General features: G+C 41.9%; 2 protein-coding genes across 2 annotated transcripts in view; both read right to left on the reverse strand.

Moving 5' to 3' along the window:
• Nucleotides 1–13,508, reverse strand: part of MIPEP (mitochondrial intermediate peptidase) — an 83,087-nt gene extending 69,579 nt beyond the window's left edge. The window contains exons 1-2 of the mRNA XM_081326610.1: nt 13,330–13,508; nt 4,568–4,741 (exon numbers count right to left, since the gene is read on the reverse strand). Coding sequence (XP_081182736.1) covers nt 4,568–4,741; nt 13,330–13,497 — 342 coding nt within the window. The 5' untranslated portion in view covers nt 13,498–13,508. The remainder of the gene's footprint in view (nt 1–4,567; nt 4,742–13,329) is intronic.
• Nucleotides 13,509–16,236: 2,728 nt separating this feature from the next.
• Nucleotides 16,237–19,704, reverse strand: LOC308668000 (uncharacterized protein; the record flags this gene model as incomplete). The annotated part of the gene is made up of 3 exons (XM_081327663.1): nt 16,237–17,033; nt 18,270–18,332; nt 19,539–19,704. 3 exons carry the CDS (start codon nt 19,702–19,704, stop codon nt 16,237–16,239), a joined length of 1,026 nt encoding a protein of 341 aa, XP_081183789.1.
• Nucleotides 19,705–20,018: the final 314 nt, after the last annotated feature.

Raw genomic sequence — 20,018 nt, forward strand, 5'->3', positions numbered from 1 at the left:
GATTAATTGCATAAAGACTGCGGGGGCCCCTTGCAGTCCGAATGGCAATACTTTGAATTGATAGCACCCCATTGGGCAGTTGAATGCAGTCTTCCATTCGTCTCCTTCCTTAATCCTAATACGGTAGTATGCTTCCCTCAGGTCTAGTTTGGTAAAAATCTTTCCTTTCGATAGGTGGGATAACATATCCTTCATTAGGGGAAGGGGGTACAGATTACATTCACTAATTGTGTTCAAATTTCTATAATCCACAACCAAGCGAAAAGACCCATCCTTCTTCTCCCTGAACAGAACCGGGGCGGCCACTTTGGGTTTGGCAGGCTCAATAAATCCTCTTTCTAAGTTTTTCTTTATGAATCTCTCCATTTCTGCCATTTCCCTTGGGCTCATGGCATACATCCTGGGTTTTGGGAGTTTTGCCCCAGGTTTGAATTCTATGGTGCAGTCTGTGGGGCGGTGGGGGGGAAGCTCATCTGCTCTTTCCTCACTGAAAACCTCAGCCAGGTCCCTGTATTCCTCCGGTATCTCTGGTAATCCCTTCTCTTTCCCCACTGCTGCTGTCTCCTCCCTCTGGGTTGGGGGGGTGCTTTTGGGGTCTAAGTTCTTCTGCCCCCCCTTTGGGAAATTGAGTTCTGCTGTCCTCCAGTTTATCCCGGGGTTCCATTTCTTCAGCCATTCCAGTCCTAGGATCATTGGGCATTCCATGCCTGGGGCCACTATAAACGTTATGTCCTCCTCATGGGGCCCCAGTGATAGGTGGATTGGTAAAGTGGCTAGGGTGGCTGGTCCTCCCCCTGCTATTGTCCCATCTAATTGACTAAAAGAGATTGGTTGTTTTAGCCTCCTCACTGGGATGCTCAATCTCTCCACCAGCGTTGGGCTGATAAGGCAGCGGATGCACCCAGAGTCTATCAGAGCTTTTATTTTGGCTGCTTCAGGCATAGGGGAAGCTAATATAGTCACTGTCTTAAGTATGGGTGGAAGGGGTCCACTTACCAATGGTTCTCCCTCTGAGCTGTCTTCCGAGTTGTCCACCGTCCCTGCGGTGCAGGCCGGAGTCCAGTCCCAGTTCCTGGCAGGAATTGTGGACTCTACAGCCTCTGTCCCCTTCATGGAAGATTCTTTTGTGTTGCCTTGGGGCTTCCCCGGCTTCTTGGAGGATGATGCCTCTGGTTTTCGTGGGGGGGCTTTTGAACGACATTCTGCAGCACGGTGGCCCTCTCTCCCGCAGTTGAAGCAACCTGTTGATTTTTTGGCTGTGGCTGGTGGTTTTTCCCCCTCGCGTGTTTGCTCGGGTGGCAGGCGGCCCCATGGTTTTCCTCTGCGGTGTCTCTTCAGTAGGTCTATTTCCACTTCCTCCGCCAGGATGTACCAGTCGTCGAGGTGGGGTGGGTCTCCTCGAGGCAGGCAAGCGTCATACAGGTCGTAGTTCAGACCGTCTTTGAAGTGGCTAAGGAGGATGTCTTCTGGCCAGTTCAGCTTGCTGGCAATGGCTCGGAATTCTTGGGTATAATCAGCCACTGCTCGCCTGCCCTGCCTCACCGTTTTGATTCTCTCCCGGGCCTTACAGTCAGCCAAAGGATCCTCGAACCGCCGCCTCAAAGATGACATGAATCGGTTGAAGTCGTTGAGTTCTGGGGCGTTGGAGTCATGCAAGTTCACCACCCAGTCTGCAGCCGTCCCATCCAAGGCAGATTGCACAATTCGGATGCGTGTTTTGTCACTGGGGATGTCCCGTCCGTACTCTTCCATGTAGCTGAGGACTTGGGTTAGGAAAAATCCCAGTCGTGATGGCTCCCCCTTGAATTTGACTTCCAGGGGCGGGAGTCTTTGGCTGGAGCGTTGTCTGCGCCATGGCCGGTATCGCTCCTCATCCTGGTCCCCATCTGTGGTTCTGGGGGGGGGGTACTGCTGAGGCAGCAATTCCTGTTCCATTGGACGGCCCCGGGGTTTCAGGTGTTGGATCCCCTCCGTTACCTTTCCAGTTGCGTCCCCAGGCGCTGCCTCGATTGCAATTCTCAGCTCTCTCCTCCCTCAGTGAACTCAGGGTTGCTTTCATCAGATCAATGGCCTTTTCCAGGATCCGCTCCTCCTCGCTGGCGTGCAGGGAACTCTCCATCTCTTGCCTCCATTCCGGTTGGTGGTTACTACGCCTCAGGGTCGTTTCTCCCGAAGCCTTTTCCCACTCACTTTTCCTTCCAACGCCCATCGACCACCGGGGTTTTCGGTCGTACTGCTCCACCGCTTCTTCCCCGGGGGAATATGCTGCTTCAGCTTCCCATCGTCTCTGGGATTCCATTTGGGGGGAAGACTCCCCCTCCATGGGGCTTCCCTCCTCTCTTGCTTCGTCGCCAGACATTGTATTTGTTGCAAAGTCCCCCGGTAAGGTTTTCCCTTCCAGGTTGACTCTTAAAGCAGATTCCGTCTACTGTCAGGACCCACCTCAATCCACATCTTAGGAAATAAGAACTCTTGGATGCAAGTTTAGTCCAAAAAGGGAAATGTTTACTAGGATGGAATCGATTGTGGGAATACAAGACGGAATCTAACAAAGTTACATTTCAATCCTATATAAAACATTCCCATTACAGCCCCTCCCCTCATCCATTTGGTCAGGCTCTCATCAGTTGCTAGGTGTCAGGTCCTTCCATGGGAAAGGGAACTCTCCTTGGTTTTATGGTTATTGCTTTCCTTTTCAGTTGTAAATGAAGATACAATCCAGACCTGTCTGTCCCCCTCCCTCCCCCAGTTAAAACATCCCCTGTTGTTTGAAAATCGCTTTAGTAACCATCCTCTCCCCCCCCCTCGGAGAGATGGCAGAATCCCCAGAAATAGCACGTTGTTCTACCTATACAATTATGAAATGTGATATAAATGGATTCTGACAGATGGATTACTAAAAATGACGATAAGAGAAAGTGACTGAATAATGTGTCCAGCAAAAAAACATGCAAAGAATATCATCAAAAGAGCAAGGAGTGGTTAAGATTAAAAGAGGCACAGAATATGCAAAACAATTTTGCCGAAAATAGAAACATTGTTTTAAGAGTAAAATTGAAATAAATGCTATGTTAGTGTCCAAGAAAAAAGTTATAAAAACAAGCCATAAATGCTGTGAAACTGCTGAAAAAAAGGTAACCCTGAAGCTATAGAATAGATGGTGTAATTAGAGGGATGTTAGTTGTTAAGTGTTAAAATACAGATATGGCCTGCTTCTAGAGTAGCAATGTGATGTGTACATTGGTGTCTCAAGCCTGGAAGAATGCCATTATTCTTACCTAGTACAAAGGGAAGAGTAGCAAGATGAATGCAAAAACTACATGGAAATTAATTTAAGAATGCCTGGAAGGTCTTTTCTACTCTTTCAATTTTTACTGATCTGCTTACAAATTTAATAATGTGTAAAATTTGAAAACCGTCATGCAACTTTTTTGAATCTGAGAGCATCAGATTTTTGCTCTCTTCCAGCAGATCATTCAGAAATGTATGAATGTAATGAAAAAAATGCTTGCATATTGAGAGTCTATAGCAGGGGTCCCCAACCCCAGGTCTGTGGACTGGCACCAGCCCACAACATGCCAGAAACCAGTCCATGCAAACAAGAGAAGCCCCATCTGCGGGATGCAGACAACAAGCGAAACTATGCCCCTCCAGTCCGTGAAAAAATCTCTCTACACAGAACCGGTCCCTGGTGCCCAAAAGGTTGAGGGCCACTGGTCAATAGTAAAGAAAAAGGAGTTATATATTAGCAATAAGGCTTGCATGAGAGATATGGAATGCTTAAAGAATTATTCAGCATTATCCTAGTAGTGCCTCTGGAGCAGAGACTTCCATTTTGACAGCCAGTTTGGTCTAGTAATTAAGGCACCAGGTTAGAGTTCTAGTCTCATCTCAGACATGAAAGATAACTTTGGGCCAGCCACTTTCTCAGCCCATAATATCAGATTCAGACAACAACCCAGTCAGTCAATTCTTGTTGCAACTAATCACTACTTGGTTGATACCTACCCACCCCCCAAAAGTGAACCTTGCACTTGTAGGGAAATGCTAGGAAGAAACTAACTATTCAGAACTAAGAAGAAAATATATATTATGGATATATTATGTCCCTTTGGTAATGTTGATTAAAAAATAGCAGAGTAAACAATATGCAATATAGAACAAATGGTTCAGACTGTGCAGAAGAGCAGTCTGCTGATTGATCTACTTACTATATGAAAGATATGTAAGGAGAAACAAAAGTATGTTTAAAATAAGTAAATACAGAGTGGGAATGGTATATTTAAGGACTATGTGTGGAAAACCAGGATGGTCAAAAATAGATGGGTGCCGAATTAAACTGGACTGAAAACACGTGAATGATCGCTGTGCAAGAACTACATTGAGGTAATTTGATTGCATAGAAAAAAATGAATGAAGCCTTCCACAGAAGCATAGGTTTGTACACTAATTTATGATTATAGTTCATATTACATTTCAGAAAGTTACAGAATTCAAATTCAGTTAGAAATATAGCAGTGTCAATGGATTAACAAAACACAATTTCAAAGATCTAGTATTGTCTTACCAGATCTGCTACTCTACATAAAGCATCAGAGAGCTGATCAAAAACCATCACAATCTCTTTCCCAGGAGGTGTAATGCATGCTTTTTGGACCAGTCGTTCTGCTTCTTGCAATGAGTGTTTTTGAGCTTCTTGAAATCCTTCTGGACAGTTAAGTTCTGGTACACCAAACAGACCCTAAAACATAGAAAAGAACTTTACCAACGTATATTTTTAATGTAATATTCTATTTTACAATAATTGAATATGGTGAACCAAAATCCTACTGATAATGTAATTTTGCCAGATAAATAAGCTTTACAGTAATATGAATCAAAGTCATAATTACATTAAATACAACTTCTTTGCACATTTTCCTGAGTTCTCAATCAATTTTGATTTGGAGCCTAAATTACTTTTTCAGCATCTAATTCTGAAAAATTAGAGTTTGTTAATTTGGAGTATCCCAGTAAACTTCACAGAAATCTTTTCCAGGAAAACTAGTCCTCATAACCCCAATCCAAAGGTCAGAATGATCAGACTCTATCATGTCTGGAGTGTTGAAATACAAGCCAATACAGATTTATGCTCAAATGAATACAGCAAAAAAACCCACTGCAAAAGAGAAACTAGAAACAAAAATTAAAATAAGCAAGAAAATGGTAAGAGAACACCTATCCGACCTTGACAAATATAAATGACCAGGACCCAACAGATTACATCCCAGAGTTCTGAAACAGCTGGCAGATGTTATCTCAGAACCACTGCACCACATCTTTCAAAAATCCTGGAGCACCGGGGAAGTACCTGAGGATTGGAAAAGGGCTGATGTGGTTCCCATCTTCAAGAAAGGAAGAAAAAAAACAGACCCAGGAAACTATAGATCAATCATTCTAACATCAATACCTGGGAAGATCCTGGAAAAGATCATCAAAAAATAGATCTGTGAACAAAAAAGTTATAACTAGTTGCCAGCACGAGTTTGTTAAAAACAGATCACGCCAAACCAATCTTACTTAATTCTTCGATAAAGTGACTAATTAGACCAGCGAAATACTGTGGACGTAGTATACTTAGACTTCAGTAAGGCATTTGATAAAGTAGACCACAACCTACTCATTGGTAAGCTAGAAAAAGGTGGAATAGACAACATCACCACCAGATGGATCTGTAGCTGGCTGGCAAACCATACTCAACAAGTAGTCCTCAATGGCACCAAATCCGCATGCAGAGAAGTAAGCAGCGGGGTACCACAAGGTTCCGTCTTAGGCCTAGTACTCTTCAATAACTTCATCAATGACTTAGATGAGGGAATTGAACGGGAACTCATCAAATTTGCAGATGACACCAAACTGGCAGGAGTAGCCAATGCCCCAGAAGACAAACTCAGAATCCAAAAAGATCTTGACAAACTCGAACAACGGGCCCTGTTCAACAAAATGAGTTTCAATGTGGAGAAAAGCAAAGTTTTACATTTAGGCAGGAAAAAATCAAAGGTACAAGAACAGACTGGGCAAGACCTGGCTTAAAAACAGTAACTGTGAGAGGGACCTTGGAGTCCTAGTGGATGATCATTTGACCAAGAGCCAACAATGTGCAGCAGCAGCCAAAAAAGTTAATACAATCCTGGGTTGTATAAACAGAGGCATAGAATCAAAATCACGCGAGGTATTATTACTGCTTTATAAAACCCTGGTAAGACCACACCTGGAATACTGTGGCCAATCACAAAAAAGATGATCAAAGTCTGGACACTAAAACATGAAGAATGGCTGCATGACTTGGGTCTGGCTAGCCTAAAGAAAAGAAGAAATAGGGGAGACATGATAGCAGTATTCCAGTATTTGAGGGGATGCCACAAAGAAGAGGGGGTCACGTTATTCACTAAAGCACCAGAGGGCAGGACAAGAAACAATGGTTGGAAACTAATCAAAGAGAGAAGCAGCTTGGAATTAAGGAGAAACTTCCTAACAGTGAGGACAATTAACCAGTGGAATAGCTTGCCCCCAGAAATAGTGGACGCTCCATCACTGGAGATTTTTAAACACAGGCTAGACTATTCACAAATAGGAATTAAAATTGAAATCTGCAAATCAGTTTGTCTCCCATTCTCAGATAACATTCTACATTTATAGACTGCAGAATCCAATCAGCAATCAAATAGCAGGAAAGCAATACAGAAAAACCCCTTCATGGATTACTGCCTTGTCGTGGCGAAGGGGCTTGCGTAATTCAATGAAGCTATGAGCTATGCCGTGCAGGGCCACCCAAGACGGACAGGTCATAGCAGAGAGTTCTGACAAAACGTGATCCACTGGAGAAGGAAATGGCAACCCACTCCAGTATCTTTGCCATGAAAACCCTATGGACAGTACCAAAAGGCAAAACGATATGGCGCTGGAAGATGAGCCCCTCAGGTCGGAAGGCGTCCAATATGCTACTGGGGAAGAGCAGAGGGCTAGTACTAGTAGCGCCAGAAAGAATGAAGCGACTGGGCCAAAGCCGAAAGGACGCTCAGCTGTGGATGTGTCTGGTGGTGAAAGGAAAGTCCGATGCTGTAAAGATTTTTTTTCCATAGGAACCTGGAATGTAAGATCCATGAATCAAGGAAAGCTGGACGTGGTCAAACAAGAGATGACAAGACTGAACATCGACATCTTAGGTATCAGCGAACTAAAATGGACAGGAATGGGTGAATTTAATTCAGATGACCATCAAGTATATTATTGCGGGCAAGAATCCCTCAGAAGAAATGGAGTAGCCTTCATAGTCAATAAAAGAGTAGGAAAAGCAATACTGGGATACAATCCTCAAAATGACAGAATGATCTCAGGCTTCGTCTCAATCCTGCCAAGACTGAGTGGCTGTGCATAACGGCATCTCAGGTTAACCAGACTATTCCATCTTTAACGATGGGGGGTGAGGTGTTACCCCCCCATTGATAAGGCTTGCAACTTGGGTGTCCTCCTGGATTCGCGGCTCAGTTTTGAAGACCATATAGGAGCCGTGACCAGGGGGGCTTTTGCCCAGTTTGGCCTGGTGCGCCAGTTGCGACCCTATCTGGACCGAGATGCCCTACGCACAGTCACTCATGCGCTCGTGACTTCGCGTTTAAACTATTGCAATGCTCTCTACATGGGGCTGCCCTTGAGGACCACTCGGAGGCTTCAGCTGGTGCAGAATGTGGCCGCGCGAGTTGTGATGGGGGTTTCCCGATACTCCCATGTAACGCCTCTTCTCCACAAGCTGCATTGGCTTCCAGTTGCCCTCTGGGTGAGATTCAAGGTGCTGGTGATGACCCATAGAGCCCTAAATGGCATGGGTCCGGACTATCTTTGGGAGCACCTGCTGCCAGCATCAACTTCCCATTGTCCTGTGCGCTCCCACAGGGAGGGCCTCCTCAGGGTGCTGCTGGTCAGGGAGTGCCGGCTGGCGGCCCCCAGGGGGAGAGCGTTCTCGGTGGGCGTGCCTGCCCTTTGGAATCAGCTGCCTGTGGAACTCCGGATGGCCCCTGACCTTTGCTCGTTTCGCCGGGACCTAAAAACTTGGCTATTCGAGCTTGCCGGCCTGGACTGAGGGTTTTGGGTTAAGGTTTTAATTTTAAATATTTTGGGGCTATTTAATTTAATTTAATTTTAACTTGTATATATTGTACTGTTTTAATTTGCCCTGTAAACCGCCCTAAGTCCCTCCGGGAAAGGGCGGTGTATGTGTGTGTGTGTGTGTGTGTGTATATATATATATATATATATATATATATATATATATATATATATATATATATATATATATATATATATATATATATATATATATATATATATATATATATATATATATATATATATATATATATATGTTTTCTGAGGTTTTCGCGGGTGTTTGTATGTGGATCTTTGGTCATTCAGGTTTTTTCCCGCGTATAATTGAAGGTGTAGGAGCAACGTTTCGACGGAATCCCATCCGTCATCCTCAGGCTGGTGGCTTCAGCTTCCTTCTTCTGGGAGAAGCATGTGGTATATAAATATAAATATATATATATATATAAATAAATAAAATATTACAGTAGTCCAAGTCTATGCCCCAACCACCAGTGCTGAAGAGGATGAAATTGACCGGTTCTATGAAGCCCTACAGCACCTTATAGAACTAACACCAAAAAATGATGTCCTTATCATCATGGGGGATTGGAATGCTAAAGTAGGAAGCCAAAAGATAAGCGGAATAACAGGCAAGTTTGGCCTTGGGAGTACAAAATGAAGCAGGGCACAGGTTGATAGAATTTTGTCAAGAGAATACGATGGTCATAGCAAACACTCTTTCCCAACAACCCAAGAGATGGCTCTACACATGGACATCACCAGACAGTCAACACAGAAATCAGATTGACTATGTGCTCTGCAGCCAAAGGTGGAGAAGCTCTATACAGTCAGTAAAAACAAGACCAGGAGCTGACTGTGGCTCAGACCATGAGCTTCTCATTGCAAAGTTTAGGCTTAAACTGAAGAAAGTAGGGAAAAGCACAAGGCCACTCAGGTATGAATTAAATCATATCCCGGTTGAATATACAGTAGAGGTGACAAATAGATTTAAGGAATTAGATTTGATAGAGTGCCTGAAGAACTATGAACAGAGGTTCGCAACATTGTACAACAGGTAGCATCCAAAACCATCCCAAAGAAAAAGAAATGCAAGAAAGCAAAATGGCTGTCTGAGGAAGCTTTGCAAATAGCTGAGGAAAGGAGGAAAGCGAAAGGCAAGAGAGAAAAAGAAGGATATGCCCAATTGAATGCAGAATTCCAGAGAATAGCTAGAAGAGATAAGAATGCCTTCTTAAATGAACAGTGCAAAGAAATAGAAGAAAACAATAGAATAGGGAGGACCAGAGATCTCTTCAAGAAAATTGGAGAGATGAAGGGAACATTTAATGCAAAAATGGGCATGATAAAGGACCAAAACGGCAGGGACCTAACAGAGGCAGAAGAGATTAAGAAGAGGTGGCAAAATTACACAGAAGAACTATACAAGAATGAGCTTAATGTCCCTGATAATCCCAATGAGGTGGTCACTGACCTCGAGCCAGACATCCTAGAATGTGAAGTGAAGTGGGCCTTAGAAAAGCTGAGCAACAACAAAGCTAGTGGAGGTGACAGTATCCCAGCTGAGCTATTCAAAATCTTAAAAGACGATGCAGTAAAAGTGCTACACTCAATTTGCCAGCAAATTTGGAAAACTCAACAGTGGCCACAGGATTGGAAAAGATCAGTTTACATTCCAATTGCAAAGAAAGGCAGTGCCAAAGAATGTTCAAACTATCACACCATTGCACTCATTTCTCATGCTAGTAAAGTTATGCTTAAAATCCTACAAGCTAGACTCCAGCAGTATGTGGATCGAGAACTACCAGATGTACAAGCCGGATTTCGAAGAGGCAGAGGAACTAGAGATCAAATTGCTAACATACGCTGGATCATGGAGAAAGCTAGAGAGTTCCAGAAAAACATCTACTTCTGCTTCATTGACTATGCTAAAGCCTTTGATTGTGTGGATCATAACAAACTGTGGCAAGTCCTTAAAGAGATGGGCGTACCAGACCATCTTATTTGTCTCTTGAGAAACCTATATGCGGGCCAAGAAGCAACAGTGAGAACTGGACACGGAACCACTGATTGGTTCAAAATTGGGAAAGGAGTCTGGCAAGGCTGTATACTGTCGCCTTGCCTATTTAACTTATATGCAGAGCACATCATGAGAAAGGCAGGGCTAGATGAATCAAAAGTTGGAATTAAGATTGCCGGAAGAAATATCAACAACCTAAGATATGCAGATGATACCACTCTAATGGCAGAAAGTGAAAAAGAACTAAAGAGCCTCTTGCTGCGGGTAAAGAAGGAGAGTGCAAAACTTGAGTTGAAACTTAATATTAAGGAAACCAAGATCATGGCATCCGGCCCTCTCAATTCCTGGCAAATAGATGGGGAAGAAATGGAGGTAGTGATAGATTTTATTTTCCTGGGCTCCAAGATCATTGCAGATGGTGACTGTAGCCAAGAAATTCAAAGAAGCTTGCTCCTCGGGAGGAAAGCCATGGCAAATCTAGACAGCACACTAAAAAGCAGAGACATCACCCTGTCAACAAAAGTGCGTATAGTCAAGGCTATGGTCTTCCCAGTTGCAATGTATGGCAGTGAAAGTTGGACCATAAAAAAGGCTGAGCGCCAAAGAATTGGGGCCTTTGAACTTTGGTGCTGGAGAAGACTCCTGCAAGTCCCTTGGACTGCAAGGCGATCAAACCGGTCATTCCTAGAAGAGATCAACCCTGACTGCAAAGCACCCAAATGGTGAAACATGTAATTGTGTGAAAGCTGTGATGGTCATAAGTGCTATAATAAGTTTGAACAGCTGCTAAATAGAGCAGTCATTAACTAAGGACTACCAATACTGTACTATGAAGCTAACCACCTAACTGGGCTCCCAAAACACAGCAGTGGAAAATGTGATAGGTTAATTTAGATTTTAATGTGTCCTATATCCAATCATTAAGCTCCAAGTTGATGTTGAGAAAAGACAGTAACAAAGGGCAGAAAACCAGCAGTAACGACTCTGAGCAGTAACTAAAGGGAAAATATTTTGTCCCACATATTCCAAAGATCTGAACTGAGATTTCTGGAGAAAGTGAAGGAAATGATTAACATTTTTCCTCTCTTGAAATGAGTACATGTGTGGGATAAATGTACTTTTGCCATTCACAAATATGTAACTTTGGATTTTTTCCCCTAAGTAAATAAATAAACAAATATAATCTTTTTCACTAATTAGTTTAATTGACCTAATTTATTTAGTTTATTTAGTTTTAGCACTTATGTGGAGAAAGGGTTTCTAAAGGGCTCACACTTTTAAGGAGAAACTGCCGGCTTGAAAGCGCTATTATAAGACTTGTAAAGTAAAGGGTGATAGTAGTATACTGTCATGCATTGTTTCAATTTAGCTTTCCCCAGTGCTGAGAACCACAGCCTAGTCTCTATCCAGAACCACAAAATGGTCTTTAGCATCCTCGAGCAACCTGGGCCACCTCCAGAAGGGATTTTTAATTCTCAGAATCCACTAACATGACTAATACCAAGAATTAAAGCCCACAGGTCTGCAGAGATTCAGATTGGGGTAGGCTGTTTTACATTTCAGAAAGGCAGATTCCAGTGCACCTTTGTTGTTGTTGTTAGCTTCGAAGTCATGTCCTACCCATCGCGACCCTATGGACAATGTTCCTCCAGGCCTTCCTGTCCTCTACCATCTTCTGGAGTCCATTTAAGCTCACGCCTACTGCTTCAGTGACTCCATCCAGCCACCTCATTCTCTGTCGTCCCGTTCTTCTATTGCTCTCAATCTTTCCCAGCATTAAGCTCTTCTCCAGTGAGTCCTTCCTTCTCATTAGGTGGCCAAAGTATTTGAGTTTTAGCTTCAGGATCTGGCCTTCTAAAGAGCAGTCAAGATTGATATCCTCTAGGACTGACCGGTTTGATCGCCTTGCAGTCCAAGGGACTTGCAGGAGTCTTCTCCAGCACCAAAGTTCAAAGGCCTCAATTCTTTGGCGCTCAGCCTTTCTTATGGTCCAACTTTCACAGCCATACATTGCAACTGGGAAGACCATAGCCTTTACTATACGCACTTTTGTTGGCAGGGTGATGTCTCTGCTTTTTAGTGTGCTGTCTAGATTTGACATGGCTTTCCTCTCCAGAAGCAAGCGTCTTTTAATTTCTTGGCTGCAGTCCCCATCTGCAGTGATCTTGGAGCCCAGGAACATAAAATCTGTCATTACCTCCATTTCTTCCCCATCTATTTGCCAGGAATTGAGAGGGCAGGATGCCATGATCTTGGTTTTCTTAATGTTGAGTTTCAAGCCAAGTTTTGCACTCTCCTTCTTCACCTGCAACAAGAGGCTCTTTAGTTCTTCTTCACTTTCTGCCATTAGAGTGGTAGCCAGTGCACCTTAGGAAGAACTTTATAAACCAAGTGCAATCCATTGTCCTAGGAGATGATATGTCAGGAGAGCTTTTGTTCTTCACTCAGCAGATTGAGCTTCGCTGGCCTAAAAACTAACAAATGGTAAGTTCTCGTCCTGCCTTAGCTATGAAAGCCCACTGGGTGACTTTGGGCCAGTCATAATCTCTCAGAACCCACCCCACAGTAGACAGGTAATAACAGTTCAGAGTTATTAAAGATCAATACTAATTCAAAAGCACTAAAATAATAACAAACATGTATATCTGCCTGTCTGAGGTCTCTGGAAAAGACTTAATAGGTAGACAAAAATGCCAAATCCAGCCTGAACCTCTAAGGAATTCCTCTGCGAGGAATCATGTTCTGAACACAGTATCCCCAACTTTTATAATAATAGTAACCATTAAACAACATCTGCCTATCCTAAATCCTTGGGAATAGGTGCATAATAACAACAACAACAATAAAGTTGGAAGGACCTTGGAGGTCATCTAGTCCAACCAATCAAATCCAGTCTAAACATGTGGCTGAAAAAAAAACCAATAAATAATAATGTGCTCTTCCAGCTCTTTAATACAGCAACAACAACAACAACATCCCGGTTCCACCTCGGTGAACGCAGCATTCCCCACGTACATAATCCCCTGCCATGGCAGGGCTGGGGCAAAGGATTACGGAAGCTGTAATCCAGCTCATTTGGAAGAAAACTGCTGAGTCTCTTGCAATATAAAAGCCAAGGATATTCTGGCCGTTTCCGCTCCTATCTCACTCCCAAGCCCGGCTCTCACCGTTTTCTGCCCCACCGCCAGCCGCTGCTGTTGGGCATTGAAGGCGGCGCCCACCGGGGACCAGCTGGTGCTGACCCATTTCTTCGTGCCGCCGCCGAGCCGGCCCAGCCTCGCTTGCTTCAGGCAACCCGAGGTCCTGCGCGCCACTCGGTGCCATCCAGCCCACATGGTAGCCAGGGGACTGCTCGCCTCGGAGACGCACCGCTCCAAAACGGCCAAGCGGTTCCGGATCGCCGGGACTGCCTCTTCCGCGCGGCCCGGCCGTGAGAAAGAGCGTCGGTGCAACCCGTTTTCCCCCGCCCTCCAGCGGTTTTGCTCTGCCTCGCGCGCTCTTTAAGGCACCTTCAATAGCAGAGGTCTTCAAACTCGGCCCTTTTATGACTCATGGACTTCAACTCCCAGAATTCCTCAGCCAGGCACGCTGGCTGAGGAATTCTGGGAATTGAAGTCCATGAGTCATAAAAGGGCCGAGTTTGAAGACCCCTGTTCAATAGGAATAGGACGGACTTCAACTCCCAGAATTCCCCAGCCAAGTAGTAGCAAATGCAGAATCCTGCAGAGGAGTGCGCTATTTACGGCAAGGCTGGGTGATTTATTATTTTGTTTTAGAAGATACAGGTAGTCTTTGACTTACAGCAGTTCGTTTAGTGACCATTCAAAGTTACAATGGCACTGAAAAATGTGACTTATGATGGTTATTCACAACCTTATTTGCAACCCATGATCATGTGATCAAAATCTAGATGTTTGGCAACTGGTTTATATTTATGATGGTTGCTGTATCCTAAAGTCATGTGATCCCTTTTTGTGACCTGACAAGCAAAGCCAATGGGGTTGCCAGATTCACTTAATAACCAGGTTACAAACTTATCAACTGCAGTGTTTCACTTAACAACTGTGGCAAGGAAGGTCATAAAATGGGGCAAAACTCAAACAAATGTCTCACTTAGCAATAGAAATTTTGGGCTCAATTGTGGTTGTAAGTCAAGTACTACCTGTACCTGGTTTTCAACTACCTAACACCAGAAACAACTATTGATAGTTGTTTTTCCCCCCAGCAATAATGTAGTTTTCCCAAGTCTCATGAGACTTTGGCTGTTACCTGGACACACCTATACTATTTTCTTTTACAACACAGATTTTGTTTTCCCATCTTTTTGTTCTGGGGAATTTTTCCCCCCCAGTCTATCAGGAATAATAATAACAATAACAACAATCACCATAATAAAGCAGCTTCATCTTTTAGTCTTAATCAGCAAAAGTCCAATAAAAATAACTATTTAACTTTAAACAAGTAAATCAATTTTATCTTTCTTTATTTTCTTTTACACAGGATCTTGTCATTTTCTCTAAAAATACAAAAAAGAGAGAGATTCCATGTCTTATATTTATAAACAAATCTTCAAAATCTTTGAAAGATGAATTTCAATTATATTCTATATCTTCTTTTAAGCCCATTTTTATAGTGTCAGACATTCTAAAGAGAAAGTTCTTGATGCATTGTGCCAAATATCCTTAAATTCTTTATTTATTAGTCGGTCTTCAGCTTTAATTATAAACTTTAATTCTTTCTGGTTGCCTCTAGTAAATACAGTAGTCCTCGACTTAACAACATTTCATTTAATGACTGTTTACAATGGCATTGAAAAAAATGGCTTATGACCATTTTTCACACATATGACCATTGCAGCATCCTCATGGTAACGTGATCAAAATTCAGACACTTGACAGCGGACTCATATTTATGATGGTTGCATGTCGTGGGGTCATGTGATCACCTTTTTGCAACTTTCTGACAAGCAAAGTCAATGGGAAAACCAGATTCACTTAGCAACTGTATTACTAACTTAACAAACGCAGTGATTCGCTTAACAACTGATGCAGAAAGGTCATAAAATGGAGCAAAACTCAACAAATGTTTTGCTTAACAACAGAAATTTTGGGCTCAATTGAGGTAAGTTGAGGACTACCTGTAGCCTTCAGGGTCTCTTATTATATATTTTTCTCACTAGAACATTTTCACAGGAAGAGATCTTACATTTAAACTCAAAATCTTCATATATTTTTAATAAAATTTTAAACTACAGGAAGTATTCTTACAATTTTTTCAAAGTCTCATTTCCAGTGAATCTCTCCCCTTACCTGTTTAAAAACTTTCCAGAATCAACATTCTAATCACCCTTTTGCTTTTTATTTCCTGGTTTATTTCTGATTTTGTTTTTTGCCTTTCTCAGATCCCAAACAATCACAAAACTCCAAGGCAATAGTAAGTAAAAATTTAAATAATTCAATTTTTTTTCCAGGCTAGGCATAATTATTTCTCTTTTTTGCATGACAGACCCTGCCTTTTTCTAATATACGGTACTCAGGAAAGCATGGTTAAAATAAATCATGATTTAATGCACTATGTGATCAAGGAATCACTTGTTTTAAAGTCTACACTGAGGACAGTAGGAATGAAAAATAAAAGAAACCCAAGATTATTTGTTCAACAAAATTTGTTGATTTTTTTTTTGCTTTATTTAAACATATTTAGGCATAAATATATATTAGTGGATTTTGTGATTTTATTAATCTAAAAATATTTTTACGAAGTTAAAACAAGTTTACTTGATTAAAACAATAACAACAAGGACAAGATAATTCTTCTATCTTGTGATTCAAAGAATTATGTAAGATATTAGAATTTTGTATTAGAGTTGGTGCAATTGTAGATATTCTTTTTTTAAAAAAATAGCAAAAATATGTTAGGAACCATATAAACAAAGTAATGCACAAGTGGTATTCAGCATCATTCTGCAAAAAAATGCCTGGGAGTTCTTGATTTGGCTTCATGAATTTTGATGGAAACTTCATGTGAAAACTAAGCTGTGTCATATGTGACATATTCAAAACCAAGCAATCAGCTTATATGCTGGAGGGGACAGATGCTGGTGCTTCTGAGGTACTGAATAGAAGAAAGCCACTGAAGACAGTGTCATCATCTGGATCTGCATACAATCCGTTATAAGTCTCTCCTCCATAAGACTGCAGCCATATCCGATCCCCTTTCTGAAGTTCCAGGATGATTCCTCCAGAGGCCTGGTCTTCGGCCCCTTGGTACATATCTGCAGTGTGGAGCATCCTGTGCTCGTTTTTAACTAGAGCTACTCTCATATTCCTTGAAAAAACAGTGATGTGGTAGGTAAAATAATAGACCCCAGGGATTTGGCAGGTGAACACTCCGGTTTCTGTGCTATAATGGCTGAAGCTGTTGTATAAGACTTTATCAAATTTGATGGGAACATTGAGTGGAGGAAATTTAGCGGTGAGGCCCACACTGAAAGCACTTTTGCCAATAACTGGGGTACTGCCAAGATTTCCTTTTTCACCCCGTTCTCCCTTCCAACCCCTTTCTCCCTGATTGCCTTTACTGCCCTTTGGTCCGGGGCCCCCTATCTCTCCTTTAGGACCCACATGGCCTTTTGGACCCACAGGTCCCCTTAATCCTATTTCACCTTGAATTCCAATTTCTCCTTTATCTCCTTTGGGGCCAATTGGCCCAAGGTCCCCTTTTATCCCTTTCCTTCCTTGTGGTCCTAGCTCCCCCTGTTGACCTTTGTCCCCTACCGGTCCAGGAATTCCTTTTGGCCCAAATTTCCCAGGCCAGCCTCGTTCTCCTTTATCACCTTTGTTCCCTTTTTCTTCAACTCTGCCGTCAGCCCCTAAATGAAAAGGAAAGACCTTGCAGTTAATCTTTTACAGAGTTGTGAAAGCATCTGTCATCTGAGGGATGAAAGTATAAATCCAAGATAACGGAAAGAGACATTTATTATTTCTGTATTATCTAACACAAAACCAAGAGCAGATGAGGTGAGACTACCTCTGATTTTTCAGGAGAAGAAGGAAAAAGCAGAAGAGGACGCTAGGTTCCCCCAGGCAAACATATGAAATGAGAGAGTCTCAGATTATATCAGAATGAACAAGTTTGGAGAACTGGGGTCTTTGGAGTCTTCCTCCAGAAAGTGTGGGGGTTTTTTTCCTTCTAAAACCTCTTAACACCATTAGGCCTGCTGGAGCTGGCCAGAAACCATATCCAAGTTTTGACCAAGTTACGTTTTGTACTCCAGCCTAAGGTCAAATGGCAAAAAATGATGTAATCTGTTTCCACAGTGACTGTGCTTAATGTAATGTTATGGCTTAACAGAAAAGTACATACACTGCTTTAAAGAGTTTGAGACAGGTGACAAGTTCCTGCTTCTGTAAGCATAAAAGTGCTTTTCTAGAACTAAATCTAAAACACTGGAGAACTATACCCTTGGTCCATGATAAATGAAATTATGTGCTGAAGGCACTACCAGTAGAAGAGTACAGAATTAAGCAGGAACATCACAATCCTGTCAGGAGATCAAATATGCTCTCATGGAAGGTGCTGTGTTTGAATGGCCAAACTGGAACAAAAAGTCTTCATCAACGCTACATGCTAAGCCTTTCCAGGCTGCAGTGGTACTCCAGTAACTGTCAAGACATCACACCAAAACTGACGTGTTGCATTTTCTTCACACAGAGTGAGAAACTTACAGGCCTCATCAGCTTTCCTCAATCTGGTCCCTGCCTAAATTGACTATTTCTGGAGGACATCAGACTAGGGAAGGCTGATAGATCCCATTTTTCTGGCTTTTTATAAAATGTTGTAAACGTACATGATGGTTGTCAGTTGTTTTGGGAATATTGCTGCTCACTTGACTGGATTTTAAAATTGCATCTTATATAATTTGTCCATGAGGTTATAATAAATACTTTACATGAAAATGAATTATTATATGGCTATTTAATCAACAACTACCCTCTTTGTTTTCCTGAAACAAAGCACAGGGTATTGTATGTATTATGGTCAGCAGAAGATTACCAGTGGATAAGCATATTCTCATATTCTAAGTGAGACCAGCTTTGGCTCCTACCTTGTTCTCCCTTATTTCCATTGATGCCATCTCGGCCTGACTTTCCTGGATTTCCTGGCTCACCTAATAGTAGTAAAAGATAATGTTTGTTCATATAAATGAGATAACTTTCAGAATTTCAAACAGACACCTTCGTAATTCACTGGAGTATAAAGAAAAGGAGGAGCTACAGCACAGTCAGGCGTGCAAGATTTTGTTATTATAGCTTCTCTCTATAAAGTATAGTCCTAGAATTCCTGTGGAATTGATTTCTTTCATCTTTGTAAGAGGGCAGACATCAATGATTAAATGACAAAGAAAGTGAATAAAAGAAACAGACAACGCTTACTATCTCGTGTTTCAATCTAGCTAAAGCCATAATGAGATGATTTGGTTTGGGTTTAATGTGTAATGTCTTCTAAGGTATTGTACTTTCTTCATGATAGAATGAGTATCAGTTTGATACAAAGGATGAAATATTGGGCTAAGATTTGGGAGAACCATCAGTGGATATTTACTGGGTGGCAACACAGCCTGTCTTAAAAGGGTATTGTATGGCATAATTAAAGAATACCAGATATACTGTTCTAAATTCCTAGAGGAAAAAGCAGAATAGAACTCTAACAAATTGATTTAATAATGTTATGGTTTAGCATGTAATGTGAACTTAGGTAATGATAAAACATAGTTAAACAAACCATGGCTTAGCATGATGCCTGAATCAGGCCATTTTCTCCTTGGGTACTATTTAACATGCATATATGCTTAATTTTGTCACTGTCAGTGACTCTGTGTCAATGAGGTATCTCCTGCTTTTGTCAATGAGCCAATGCCTTGAATGGCAGTACTATAGCTCTAGTATGTATATTCAGTACGTTACATATGATGGACCTTTACTCCTTGTGAAGTTGTGACACTAAAATTTGGTTGACATTTATCAAGCCGTTAGATAGGGATTGTTGGTTTTATCACCTGGATGATTCTGCTGTTATGACAGGGAATAAGCTGCAGATTTCAGTCACACCCAATCATTCTTCGTTCTTTCCTTTCAAATGCATATTCAGCATTTGAAAACAAATGTAGCTTTCTCTTGATATAAATGACGGGCCACGTTTTTATAATATTTTCATTAACTATTTGGTATGACCTTCAGGAGTCAACAATCAGGCTGCAGATTACTATTACAGCTTTGGACAAAGATTGGAGTATTTATTACTGAGAATATGTTTTTATGCATGCTTCAGAAACATTGCTGAACATACAGTTCGTTGCAATAAAGCAATATGATACCTGTGTCTCCTTTTTCGCCCTTTGTTCCGTCTCGTCCATCTCGTCCTGGTAAGCCATTGTGTCCAGGGTTCCCAGGAATTCCAGGAAATCTTTCAACACAGCTGTTTGGCCTTGGCATTTCTTCTGTGCTGACTGCAACAACCAGCAAAAGAATCCAGAGTTTCATCCTATCGAATTTCAAATAGAAGAATCAATATATTGCTTTTTAAAAAAATAATCAGTAGTTACACTTTGCAAAGTAAATGCTAAACTTGAGTCATAAACAAATATTAGAGATGCAGTGACCATTATTCATAATCCTGGAAAAGATACTTTTAGTACATCATCCATGCCCAACTTGGTAACTTCTTGGTAGTGTCTTGAACTTGGAAATTCCCTTATCTCCCAGCCAATTTGATCAATAATATCAGCTTGAGGAAGGCTAGCATGGATAATATGGATCAATAATAGGTTTTGTGAAGGAGGCTGATAATCAGTTAT

Source organism: Vipera berus (genome assembly GCF_964194415.1).
Source record: "Vipera berus genome assembly, chromosome: 4".
In the NCBI taxonomy this organism is placed as follows: domain Eukaryota; kingdom Metazoa; phylum Chordata; class Lepidosauria; order Squamata; family Viperidae; genus Vipera; species Vipera berus.